Source organism: Salvelinus fontinalis, unplaced genomic scaffold (assembly GCF_029448725.1).
Source record: "Salvelinus fontinalis isolate EN_2023a unplaced genomic scaffold, ASM2944872v1 scaffold_0142, whole genome shotgun sequence".
Classification (NCBI taxonomy): domain Eukaryota; kingdom Metazoa; phylum Chordata; class Actinopteri; order Salmoniformes; family Salmonidae; genus Salvelinus; species Salvelinus fontinalis.
Window position 1 is genome coordinate 348,913 of NW_026600351.1, and position 14,431 is coordinate 363,343.

Genomic DNA, 14,431 nt, shown 5'->3' on the forward strand with positions numbered 1-14,431 from the left:
CAGTTTATAGTCAGTTTATAGTCAGTTTATAGTCAGTTTATAGTCAGTTTATAGTCAGTTTATAGTCAGTAGATAGTCAGTTTATAGTCAGTTTATAGTCAGTTTATAGTCAGTAGATAGTCAGTTTATAGTCAGTAGATAGTCAGTTTATAGTCAGTTTATAGTCAGTAGATAGTCAGTTTATAGTCAGTAGATAGTCAGTTTATAGTCAGTTTATAGTCAGTAGATAGTCAGTTTATAGTCAGTAGATAGTCAGTTTATAGTCAGTTTATAGTCAGTAGATAGTCAGTTTATAGTCTGTTTATAGTCTGTTTATAGTCAGTGGATAGTCAGTTTATAGTCAGTTTATAGTCAGTGGATCGTCAGTTTATAGTCAGTTTATAGTCAGTTTATAGTCAGTTTATAGTTAGAGAATAGTTATTATATTGTCATCAAATAGTCAGTAGATAGTTAGAGAATAGTTATTATATAGTAAGTAGACAGCTGCCACATAGTCATTACGTAGTCAGTAAATATTAATTGAATAGTTATCACATAATCAGTAGATAGTTGGTGAATAGTCATCACACAGACAGTAGATAGTTGGTGAATAGTCATTACACAGACAGTACATAGTTGGTGAATAGTCATTACACAGACAGTAGATAGTTGGTGGATAGTCATCACACAGACTGTAGATAGTTGGTGAATAGTCATCACACAGACAGTAGATAGTTGGTGAATAGTCATTACACAGACAGTAGATAGTTGGTGAATAGTCATTACACAGACAGTAGATAGTTGGTGAATAGTCATCACACAGACAGTAGATAGTAATTGAATAGTCATTACACAGACAGTACATAGTTGGTGAATAGTCATCACACAGACAGTAGATAGTTGGTGAATAGTCATTACACAGACAGTAGATAGTTGGTGAATAGTCATTACACAGACAGTACATAGTTGGTGAATAGTCATTATACAGACAGTAGATAGTTGGTGAATAGTCATTACACAGACAGTAGATAGTTGGTGAATAGTCATTATACAGACAGTAGATAGTTGGTGAATAGTCATTACACAGACAGTAGATAGTTGGTGAATAGTCATCACACAGACAGTAGATAGTTGGTGAATAGTCATTACACAGAGAGTAGATAGTTGGTGAATAGTCATTACACAGACAGTAGACAGACAGTTGGTGAATAGTCATTACACAGACAGTAGATAGTTGGTGAATAGTCATCACACAGACAGTAGATAGTTGGTGAATAGTCATCACACAGACAGTAGATAGTTGGTGAATAGTCATTACACAGACAGTACATAGTTGGTGAATAGTCATTACACAGACAGTAGATAGTTGGTGAATAGTCATCACACAGACAGTAGATAGTTGGTGAATAGTCATCACACAGACAGTAGATAGTTGGTGAATAGTCATCACACAGACAGTAGATAGTTGGTGAATAGTCATTACACAGACAGTAGATAGTTGGTGAATATTCATCACACAGACAGTAGATAGTTGGTGAATAGTTATCACACAGACAGTAGATAGTTGGTGAATAGTCATTACACAGACAGTAGATAGTTGGTGAATAGTCATTACACAGACTGTAGATAGTTGGTGAATAGTCATCACACAGACAGTAGATAGTTGGTGAATAGTCATTACACAGATAGTAGATAGTTGGTGAATAGTCATTACACAGACAGTAGACAGTTGGTGAATAGTCATTACACAGACAGTAGATAGTTGGTGAATAGTCATTACACAGACAGTAGATAGTTGGTGAATAGTCATTACACAGACAGTAGACAGTTGGTGAATAGTCATTACACAGACAGTAGATAGTTGGTGAATAGTCATCACACAGACAGTAGATAGTTGGTGAATAGTCATCACACAGACAGTAGATAGTTGGTGAATAGTCATTACACAGACAGTAGATAGTTGGTGAATAGTCATTACACAGACAGTAGACAGTTGGTGAATAGTCATTACACAGACAGTAGATAGTTGGTGAATAGTCATCACACAGACAGTAGATAGTTGGTGAATAGTCATCACACAGACAGTAGATCGTTGGTGAATAGTCATTACACAGACAGTAGATAGTTGGTGAATATTCATCACACAGACAGTAGATAGTTGGTGAATAGTCATCACACAGACAGTAGATCGTTGGTGAATAGTCATCACACAGACAGTAGATAGTTGGTGAATAGTCATTACACAGACAGTAGATAGTTGGTGAATAGTCATTACACAGACAGTAGATAGTTGGTGAATAGTCATTACACAGACAGTAGATAGTTGGTGAATAGTCATCACACAGACAGTAGATAGTTGGTGAATAGTCATCACACAGACAGTAGATAGTTGGTGAATAGTCATCACACAGACAGTAGATAGTTGGTGAATAGTCATCACACAGACAGTAGATAGTTGGTGAATAGTCATTACACAGACAGTAGATAGTTGGTGAATAGTCATCACACAGACAGTAGATAGTTGGTGAATAGTCATTACACAGACAGTAGATAGTCAGTAAATAGTCTTCACACAGACAGTAGATAGTTGGTGAATAGTCATCACACAGACAGTAGATAGTTGGTGAATAGTCATCACACAGACAGTAGATAGTTGGTGAATAGTCATTACACAGACAGTAGATAGTTGGTGAATAGTCATCACACAGACAGTAGATAGTTGGCGAATAGTCATTACACAGACAGTAGATAGTCAGTAAATAGTCTTCACACAGACAGTAGATAGTTGGTGAATAGTCATCACACAGAGAGTAGATAGTTGGTGAATAGTCATTACACAGACAGTAGATAGTTGGTGAATAGTCATTACACAGACAGTAGATAGTCAGTGAATTTCAATATACTACTAAAAAATGGACTTCTCTATTATCTTCAGAACTACATGTCAGATATGCCAATCAACTAATAATAAATAATGACTCTAGGAAATGCCGAATGTACTCCATTCATCGCTCTTGAAAACTAACTTACTAACTTCCTGTTATGAAGTTCCTGTCTGTGTCACTCAGTCAAGAGTGTCTTGATGGGAGAACCAAAGCCCTATCATGATATGTTCTGTAAGTGGTGGTCCCTCCCCTCCTTTGTTGCTTCACTTCCTGAATTGACGGGAGTTGGAAACTGAATTGCTCTTAACCCCCGGTGTGATGGGTGACCAGTAATCTGTGTGATGAGGATCCTTCAGTCAACAAATGGCATGAGAATGAAATGACTCATCTGATCTAGCGTTAAATTGTATTACTGGAGGGACCAGTGAAGGAACCATGGGCCAGGGAAGTAGCCAGTCATTATACCCCAGCTCTGAGTATCTCTCCCTGGCCTGAGAGAGGCTTGCCACTCCCTCGCTCTGTAGCCCTGGGCTATCAGCCTCAGCCCTTCAGCCAGTCAACCACATATACAGGAGAATTCAGGGGCTAAAGAGCTACTGAATAAGATGATTACACACTCTTCCTCCATCTATGTCATTTATGCACATATTATGTGAATTTTGACATGAAATGACAGGTAGATTATTTACACGAAAGTAAAAGTGCGTAGCTCAAGAGATGAAGACATCATTTCCAAAACTCCATTTATGAATCTAAAAGGAATGGATGAAGAGCCAGTCGTGTAAATGGAAAAGGTCAACGAGTGTGATGTTGTCCGTTTGGCAGTGGTTTCTGGAAGGGTTTCATGGGCACAGCAGCTACAAGGCCTAGCCAGAGGACACATGGAGAGATGGAGACAGTTTTAGCCCACTTTAGACCCTCCGGTTAAGTGGCGACTGTTCAGAATAGGGAACATGATGAGCACTTCAGAATAATAATTTAGCTCTAGTTCTGCAAACAGTGTTTTTGGACACAGTACAGAGAACTCCTGGTGGACTTTACGTTAACCCTTGATCGTTGTAAACGTTTTCAGTCACAGCCATAAGTAACGCAGTGATAACAAGGTCAGAGAGGTAGCTAGAGAAATGTTTTTGGCTTTCAGCTTTGACCACCACACCAACATCACTAAAAACAACCACAAATAAACACATGACTGTAAAACCGTAGTGTTCCCTTTGACAGTGTAACACAGTAGTTGTAAATAATGATCATCAACTTACCTTCACCTACAATGCCAAGGACTTCAAATTTATTCATCACATCACCAATGTCAGTGGTCTTCATGAAGAGGAAACCAGCTGAGAGGAGCAGGAAGGTCTTAGAGAAGAGAGAACTCCAGGCAGGACTGAGACCAGAGTTTTACCACGCAACGCAGAGGAGTGTCCTGGAGGAGTCTCCTCATCTTCTCTCTCTTTCTCTCTCTCACACACACTCTGCCTCTTTCACTCTCTCTCACTCTCACTCTTTCACTTTCTCTCAGAAATCTCTCTCTTCCTCAAACATGATTTATCTTGCAGTCTCTCTGTCTCTCACACCCCACATCCCACACACTCTCACCTGAAAAAAGCAGAGGGAAAATAGGGAAAGTGTGAGGTCACACAGCGCAGATCAGCTGGAGGTCCCAGCTAACGTCATGCCTTTCTGCTGCCTGTGTGACAGCTAGAGACACACACACACATACACACACACACACACACAGTCTTGCGCAGCTAACCTTGTGGGGACATACAATTCAGTTCCATTCAAAATTATATTTTCCTTAACCCCTAACACTAAACCCCCTAGAAATAGCATTTGACCTTGTGGGGACTAACAAAATGTCCCCAGTTGGTCCAATTTTTGTTTGTTTACTATTCTTGTGGTGACATCGGGTCCCCACAAGTATAGTTAAACACGTCCACACATACACACACACACACACATACACACACGTCACATGTCATCACACGTCAAATAACATCACGCACAGATGGTAGTCAGTACATACAGCAACATTTCCTTCGGTTCTATAACTCTTATATCCCTCCCTCCCTCCCTCCCGCCCTCCCTCCCTCCCTCCCTCTCCTCCCTCCCTCCCTCTCCTCCCTCCCTCCCTCTCCTCCCTCCCTCCCTCCCTCCCTCCCTCCCTCTCCTCCCTCCCTCCCTCCCTCCCCTGAAGGAAGACATTACAGAAACAGAAAACATCAGGGATGGAAACGCTACCTTCTAAATGACAAAGTTGAAACGATCGATATGACATATGTACAGGATAAAACCCTCACGTAGATTTGATGCAGTCATTAGGTAGGAATGTGAAAGACATAGGACCATGAAAGACTGTGACTTTGTAATCACAGACACTGCCGAACTGGGTACTACAACAACCTCGTTTTTGGAGAGTATGTGAGGGGAATCACAGTTAAAATAAGGAATGAAATTAATGCTATAAATATCATTACAAAAAGGACCTGGATAATCAGTGCATATTTCCAAATGTTGGTGATCCCTGGACCGCTTGGCTGGCAATATGTTACAGGTTAACTATTCCACTACAGTAGCCTTGGTAATAACTGCACAGTCAGTGTACTCCACATCATGTGTGGCAGACAAATACTCTGGAGTCAACTCCCATAGGCAGGACCTCCACATAGTTAAGAAGGAACATGAGTCTAAAAACAGCAGCTGACCCCAACCATTTTCCGTAGAGGTCTGTTCTGCACTTAGGAAAACGCACGAAGGAGAAAAAAAAACATTACAAATGTAGAACTGTAGTTTAAAATACTCTGCACATTGTTGACTTATTGAATGTACTGTTCTGTGCTAACTAGCTGCAGTTATTATTTCATTAAATCATTAAATGAGGAAATAGCAATATGGAAATACACAATGTAGCCAAAGCAAAGATTTGTATAACTAACCCAAAATAGCATGTATTTGCATATTTCTGTTACGCCTACTCTGTGCAATAACTAAATTCGCCCTTCGCACTCCGTCTAAACAACACTTTTATTTACTTTGGCAAAGGGTCAAATCTATCAACCTTAGTCCACTCTGTTCGTAACAGATTCTAGTTCTGTGAACAGAAAACTGCATCGAGATCAGATGTTTCATCGATGAGAAAATGTGCAGAACGTCGGCCAACATCCATCTCGTTCCATCTTCTCCCACTGCCGGCCAGTGGGCTTCCTGTCACTACCATATATGGTGGTGAGTGGAAACGCCAACCGGATGCTTCAGATGTATACATCTGGTGAAACATCAGTGTTCTATCTGTGGACTGACCTAGAAGACAGAGGCAGTGGCTCCCAAAAGCTCAACATCTACAAGTGTTACGTTGTAGGAAATCCCCCAGACTAGGTCTGACAGGCAAATGAACTGATACAAACTAGTCCCTGTTGCTATTCTGGGGTTGCTACATCCCACTGGTTCAGAACTTGAAATGATGAATGATGGATTGTATGTATGTGTGTGTGTGTGTGTGTGTGTGTGTGTGTGTGTGTGTGTGTGTGTGTGTGTGTGTGTGTGTGTGTGTGTGTGTGTGTGTGTGTGTGTGTGTGTGTGTGTGTGTGTGTGCGTTGGTGTGACAGAGTGAGAGAGAGAGACAGAGAGACACACACAGAGAGAGAGAGAGAGAGAGAGAGAGAGAGATGGTGTGCGATGAAACTGCGTCTAAATCGCAGTGACGCTAAAGCAAAGCAAAACAGCATTCCTATAGCCTGCTCTGTCAGCCTCCCACATACTGTTCCTCCTGCATCACCATGTAATGTAGGCAGCCTATGTAGGCTATGCCATGTATCGATCACGATGTCTAGCAACAAACGGCTTTACCAAAACCTGATTCCATTCTCATGACAAATGAGATGTTATGTCTGTGATATAACAGAATGACAGAAGGGAATCTGGATAATAAGCTAGTATAATTGTCATCAGGTTGACTGTAAGCTATGCCTGCCTCTGCCTGTGCAGTCTATGAAAAAAACTCGATCTGCACTGACTGAATAACACCATGTCCATGAAAATGATGATGTGGTGTGATGGTGGAGACAGAACAGAACAACAGCATACTAAACGGGGAAAACACATATAACGATCCGATACTCACTCAGTCATATCTTTGAAACGGATAAAACGATTCCACCTGCATCATCCTATAACGAAGTGTCGGATGCAGCTAGCCTCAACAGTAGCTATTATTAACCTGCACGGTGTTCCATACTCAGCCTACTGCTGGTTATAGCAGCAACGGCATCGTTCTGACTGGCGTCAGCTTAGACCAATAGAAAGGCGAGAAGGGTCATTCCACTGACACCCTGTTTCTCTTAACCTATGAGGGTAGAGTAAGTGTAAAACATTGTCCAAAAGGCGGGATTTTATTTACGTTCGAGCTGTCTCTCTAGTGACGGTCTGTCCTGCTTTGACAGTGCTGAAAGTCTTAGAGCCATGCAGACTATTTTATCCTATTCTATTCTATTATTTAACTTAGCCTAGTTATTTACTGTTCATAATGCTATGTTATGGTATGATGGTTTCTTCTGTCACCTAATTAGTTTAAATGCAAGTAAAGGTGAAATCAGGAAATAATTGAATATTAAAACCATCTCTAAATTATTTGTCTGTAATTATTTCAAGGCTCATTCTATGGAAAAGAGCTAACAAAGCCCAAAACAGTCTGAAACCCTTAGGCTACCGGTGGCATCTCCTTCTATTCTATTCTATTCTATTCTATTCTATTCTATTCTATTCATAATCAATGCTAATGAGCCAAGTAAAAGATGCTATGGGTTTCTATCTATTCGTCGTTCGTTTTATAATAAACTCTGTGACTAAATAGTAGACCTCTCTCACTCACCCTCTCTCACTCTCACCCTCTCTCACTCTCACCCTCTCTCACTCTCACCCGCTCTCTCTCTCTCTCGGCTAATATAGATCCTTTACCATAGCATTTGTTTTTCATAACATTTTCCTATATATTTTGTACATATTTCTATTCAGATTCAAGATTTTGAATATTATATAATTAATTTCTATTCCTTCTACTATGCAAAAAAGTACCACCAGTCTATTATAGTTTCGTTTCATTATAAATATATTTAGTAAATATGGTTAATTTCACAGAAAGATATTCTGTATTTTATAGAATCTATGAATAAATTCCCCTTATTATAAAACCACCAGTAGAAAACATAAATTGCAGCTCGCTGTTGGACATGCGCGTGGTGTAGAGCACGGAATATGGCGGCCTGCATCTGATGGCAAAAGAAGGATCTGACGCGAATACCTTCTCGAAACTGTGAGTACTACATTGTGTGTATTTCATGATAACTTCCAGATATAGTATATGTAATTTCCCCTCTCATCTAGGCCTACTGGTTTGTGTAGGCTATGTACAAACGCTGAGAGAGCAGAGATTAAACGTAAACAATGAGTACTACGCCATGAGCTCGGTGTGTATTTTTCATGGCACATTTTGTCTCTTGTAACATATTCCCTGGACTCTACTGCTGCACAGTGGGCGCTATTGGTGTTTACGATGGTCAATTCCTTTCAGAGAAAGAGATCGTCAGAATAATAATACTTGTGGAGATATGATCGAGGCACATGCTCCATTTCTAAATCGTAATATTAGTTCCTAGCTGACATCATTGACAGGAACAGAGAGAATTATGAAAAAGGGAAAAGGAAACGCATCACACGCCGATGTTTTATTTGGTCAATTGATTGCCAACACACGTTAGTATGTTTTTATTTATACTTTACTGTTTTATTTACACTAGGCTTGCCGTATTTCCCCAAAAACTTATTTGCACAGGGTTGTCTTTGAAAAACAATGAGTCAATCAATAGGCTTTTCTTTATCTAACATAATGCTTAACAGTTGCCTATCTATGTACCCATTTTTGCAATATATATTAATGAATTAAATAAGTATTAACGAAAGATAAACTAAGGGCATATTGTTCTAATTTCTAAACTGCTGTGAGCCTCTTCGGTTAACGCCCACTTCTGAGGAGTGCAGCCACTCGATATGGACACGCCCCCTACATTCGTTTTTCTCGGACACCATTCACTTCATGTCATGTTATACAATGTATCAAATAGAGATTTTATGGTGTAACAGCAAGGGTTCTTAAAGGGTAGGTAACATAAACGTAACCACATGTAACATAAGGATTTGCATTAGTTGTACACATGAAAAATCACAATGCAAAGTTACACCTTTTTTGGGGAGTATTACATAAAACGGATCAGAATTTCCAAAGAATGCCGAAGTCATGTCGGGAAAGATTTTTCAAGGGTGTGATGTAATATGGAAGACCCTGCAAGCCAGCCTATTCCCTAAAATGTAAACTCCAAAAGGAATAACTTCAAATGTATAACTTCAAATTAAACCAAATCGTTGGCACTCATGACTACTGGTTTCAATTACTTTCAGCCAACTTACAAGCAAATAAATATGAATTTATTTTTACAAATGAACTTGCAAGGTTGCTAGCCAACTAACCTAACATTAGCCCTACTTGCCTGCTAATATTACCCCTACCAGCCAGTTGCTATCAACACCTAGCTTACAGCTACATTAAAGTAAACCAAAGTCTTGGAAATATATAACACCATACAACCAGTTATCAATGAATATTAGCTATATGCAGCTATCATAGCCAGCAAGCTAACCAGCCAGCTAAAGTTATCTATTTAGTCAACTAGCTATTAGCCTAGCCAGCCTAGCCAACCACCACGGTTATGGTCGGCAAGCTAGTGCCCTCCTACTAGAGACCAGCTAGAACACAACTAACACATAACTGCAGATTAAAAGCAAAGAGAAAGCAGAGACTTACAAATTGATAGTTGGTTGCCCATCTGATGCAAACACTTATAAAAGAGTGCAGGCTGAGTTAGCTACCGAAGAGAGGAGAGACGAGTGCTTCATCGGGCCGAAATCCAAAATAGATTTCAGATGTCCGTCAGCTAGCGCGCTAGCACTAATCCAAGGTTGGAAAAGTTGCAAAACTCCCGTAGCCTACTTCACAGAGAACATGCCAAAAAGTTGACAAAACAAAAAGGAGAACAGATGAGGTAATACATAGTTACAGCAAGCAGGTATGACTTTTTCTGTCGTTTGGAGCCCACGGCAAGAAGGCACCGGTGCCTGCTTGCTAAAGGGGTCCCACCTAGATAATACAGCCACAGTTGTGGAAAAGTACATAATTCTTATACTTAAGTAAAAATACCTTAATAGAAAATGACTCAAGTGAAAGTCACCCTGTAAAGTACTACTTGAGTAAAAGTCTAGAAGTATTTGGTTTTAAATATACTTAAGTATCAAAAGTAAAAGTATAAATAATTTCAAATTCCTTATATTAAGCAAACTAGACGGCACTATTTCTTCATTTTTTATTTATTTTTACGAATAGCCAGGGGCACACTCCAACACTCTGACATAATTTACAAACAAAGCATGTGTGTTTAGTTAGTCCAACACTCTGACATAATTTACAAACAAAGCATGTGTGTTTAGTTAGTCCGCCAGATCAGAGGCAGTAGGGATGACCAGAGATGTTCTCTTGATAGGTGCTTGAATTGGACCATTTTCCTGTCTTGCTAAGCAATATAAATGTAACGAATACCTTTGGGTGTCAGGGAAAATGTATGGAGTAAAAAGTACATTATTTTCTTTAGGAATGTCGTGAAGTAAAGTTGTCAAAAATATAAATAGTAAAGTACAGATAGCCCAAAAAACTACTTAAGCAGTACTTAAGTATTTTTACTTAAGTACATTACACCACTGCACAGCCACAAAGTCAGTGAATAGCATGAGGTGTGGCTAACGTTAGCCAGCTTGGGCTAAATTCGCTAGTATAGAGTAGATCCTCCATATGGCGTTGAGAAATTGTGGGTAGTTTAGAAGTTATCCGGAAATAAGTTAGTAATGTTTTTGGGTTATTACATATTTATTATGTTTGTACTTATAGGTAACCAGATCGGGACTACAACTACGTTACTAAGTCTTTGGCCGTGCCGTGTTCTTACCGTGGTGAGTAAAAACGAATGCTTGCTACCCGTTTAAACTTTTTCACCTCCAGACCCAAATGAGAAATTGATGGTCCTTCTGTGACCCAAATCGTCCTACAACCACCCAAACTAATAATACATAGTGTGTAATAATAGATATACAGTGGCTCGCAGAAGTATACACCCCCTTGGCATTTTTCCTATTTTGTTCCCTTACAACCTGGAATTAAAATAGATTTTTGTATCATTTGATTTACACAACATGCCTACCACTTTGTAGATTAAAAATATTTTTTTATTGTGAAACAAACAAGAAATAAGACAAAAAAACAGAACTTAAGGGTGCATTACTATTCACCCCCCCCAAAGTCAATACTTTGTAGAGACACCTTTTGCAGCAATTACAGCTGCAAGTCCCCTGCCGGTATGTCTCTATAAGCTTGGCACATCTAGCCACTGGGATATTTGCCCATTCTTCAAGACAAAACTGCTCCAGCTCTTTCAAGTTTAATGGGTTCCGCTGGTGTACAGCAATATTTAAGTCATACCACAGATTCTCAATTGGATTGAGGTCTGGGCTTTGACTAGGCCATTCCAAGACATTAAAATATTTCCCCCTAAACCATTTGAGTGTTGCTTTAGCAGTATGCTTAGGTTCATTGTCCTGCTGGAAGGTGAACCTCCGTCCCAGTCTCAAATCTCTGGAAGACTGAAACAGGTTTCTCTCAAGAATTTCCCTGTATTTAGCGCCATCCATCATTCCTTCAATTCTGACCAGTTTCCCAGTCCCTTCCGATGGAAAAACATCCCCACAGCATGATGCTGCCACCACCATGCTTCACTGTGGGGATGATGTTCTCTGGTGATGAGAGGTGTTGGGTTTGCCCCAGACATAGAGTTTTCTTTGATGGCCAAAAAGCTCAACTTTAGTCTCATCTGACCAGAGTACCTTCTTCCATATGTTTGGGGAGTCTCCCACGTGCCTTTTGGCAAACACTAAACGTGTTTGCTTATTTTTTTCTTTAAGCAATGGCTTTTTTCTGGCCACTCTTCCGTAAAGCCCAGCTTTGTGGAGTGTACGGCTTAAAGTGGTCAAATCAAATGTATTTATATAGCCCTTCTTACATCAGCTGATATCTCAAAGTGCTGTACAGAAACCCAGCCTAAAACCTCAAATCTGTCCTATGGACAGATACTCCAATGTCCGCGGTGGAGCTTTGCAGCTCCTTCTGGGTTATGTTTGTCTCTTTGTTGCCTCTCTGATTAATGCCCTCCTTGACTGGTCCATGATTTTTGGTGGGCAGCCCACTCTTGGCAGGTTTGTTGTGGTGCCATATTCTTTCCATGTTTTATTAACGGATTAAATGGCGCTCCGTGGGATATTCAAAGTTTTGGATATTTTTATATAACCCAACCCTGATCTATACTCTCCAACTTTGTCCTTGACTTGTTTGGAGAGCTCCTTGGTCTTCATGGTACTGCTTGTTGGTGGTGCCCCTTGCTTAGTGGTGTTGCAGACTCTGGGGCCTTTCAGAACAGGTGTGTGTGTGTGTGTGTGTGTGTGTGTGTGTGTGTGTGTGTGTGTGTGTGTGTGTGTGTGTGTGTGTGTGTGTGTGTGTGTGTGTGTGTGTGTGTGTGTGTGTGTGTATACACTGAGATCACGTGATACTTAGATTGCACACATGTGGACTTTATTTAACTAATTATGTAACTTCTGAAGGTAAGTGGTTGCACCAGATCTTATTTAGGGGCTTCATAGCAAAGGGGGTGAATACATATGCACACACACCACTTTTCAGTTTTATATATATATATTTTTTTGAATCAAACTATTTATTTATTTTTGTGTATGTCCATTACATGAAATCCAAATAAAAATCAATTTAAATTACAGGTTGTAAAGCAAACAAAATAGGACAAGTGACAAGGTCGATGAATACTTTTGCAAGGCACTGTATTCTCATGACTCACCCCTGACATTCCCAGGGCCCCCTTTGTGACCCTACCCATAGTTTAAGACACCCTATGTTACAGGTTAGTAAAAATAGAACGTTTCCTTCCTATGACAACAAAAACTGAACAGTAGAACAATAATCCCTGAGTGGTGTTTATGTCATAATATTATTCATCTTCTAAACCAGAGAAGTGTATATCAGTACTGGTATATGATGGACTACTGGTATAGTCATCTTTTTATACATTATAACCATTTAATATGATGTTATTGAAGTGCCAGGATTATTTAGTATTCTTACTGTGGTCCCCCCAAGCTAAGGAACAGTGTCAGATGCTCTCTCTGACCCTCCAAAATGGACATTACACACAGATATTACTGTATATATTATTTAGGTTTAAAACAGGTTGACGGTGATCTACTCCTGGACAGGTCCATTTAAAAAGGACACATGAGCGCCAACATGTGAAGTTCATAGAAGCATGTCAAATGAAAGCTAAGAGTCTATATATATATATATATTTTAATTAAGGCATATATACATTCTTCAACCATTTTCCATCCTAAAAATGTGGAATAATCAAAGGCTTTGATTTCTGGTCAAACAGATGGAAAAGAAGTCTTAGAAAACATCTAGCAGGAAAAAGTCCCAAAAAGTATCAGAAATAAACTAAAACACAGTAATGTGGCAGTAAAGACCCCTGCCAACTAATATCAACACCTAGATTTAGTTTAGGAGATTTGCCTTCTGTACGTTTAAGAAACATTGCCTTGTGCCCTTCCCACTGGGCACAGATGTCAGTTCAACGTCTAGTTTTGATTTACATTTGGTTGAGTTGTCAATTCAACTAAACATGTAGGTTCATAGTTGGGTAAAAAAAGGTCACTTTTTGCAGATCCAATCAGTTTTCCACGCTGATTCGACGTCATCATTTAATTATAATTTTTTTTTAAATGACATGGAATCAATGTTGAGTAAACCAACTTTTGCCCAGTGGGTTCTAATTCCGTTACCTAAAACCCACAGCTTTAAGATAAAAGTTCACAACGGAATTACCCAACATTCTGTAATGGAATTACTGCAATTGAATCGGCTACAATGGTAAATCATAGTATTCACAAACCAGTTGTGTCACCTGCTACTGTCATTCCTTCCTCTGGCATACTGTTATGTTAAGCTCATTACTGTCTTCTGCCATCTAGTGGTCAGAGAAATACAGTGAAGACCTAGACAACATTTCTCTCTCTCCAGTTCATGCCTTCTCTCCTGGCTCTTACTGATACCTACCTACTAGGGCGGGGAATTGCCAGGGACCAAAATGCTGTTAACGGATGTAAATCCACTTCACCTACTGTAGTTAACGGATGTAAATCCACCTCACCTACTGTAGTTAACGGATGTAAATCCACTTCACCTACTGTAGTTAACGGATGTAAATCCACCTCACCTACTGTAGTTAACGGATGTAAATCCACTTCACCTACTGTAGTTAACGCATGTAAATCCACTTCACCTACTGTAGTTAACGCATGTAAATCCACTTCACCTACTGTAGTTAACGGATGTAAATCCACCTCACCTACTG

The 14,431-nt window shown here is 39.6% G+C and overlaps 1 protein-coding gene across 6 annotated transcripts in view; it reads right to left on the bottom strand.

Annotated features, from left to right (window-relative positions):
- Positions 1-9,804, bottom strand: part of LOC129843461 (cyclin-dependent kinase-like 5) — a 97,009-nt gene extending 87,205 nt beyond the window's left edge. For all 6 annotated transcript variants that reach the window (XM_055912183.1, XM_055912186.1, XM_055912181.1 and 3 more), the window contains exons 1-2: positions 9,718-9,804; positions 4,124-4,460 (exon numbers count right to left, since the gene is read on the bottom strand). In XM_055912183.1, the coding sequence (XP_055768158.1) occupies positions 4,124-4,187 (64 nt within the window). In that variant the 5' untranslated portion in view covers positions 4,188-4,460; positions 9,718-9,804. The remainder of the gene's footprint in view (positions 1-4,123; positions 4,461-9,717) is intronic.
- Positions 9,805-14,431: the final 4,627 nt, after the last annotated feature.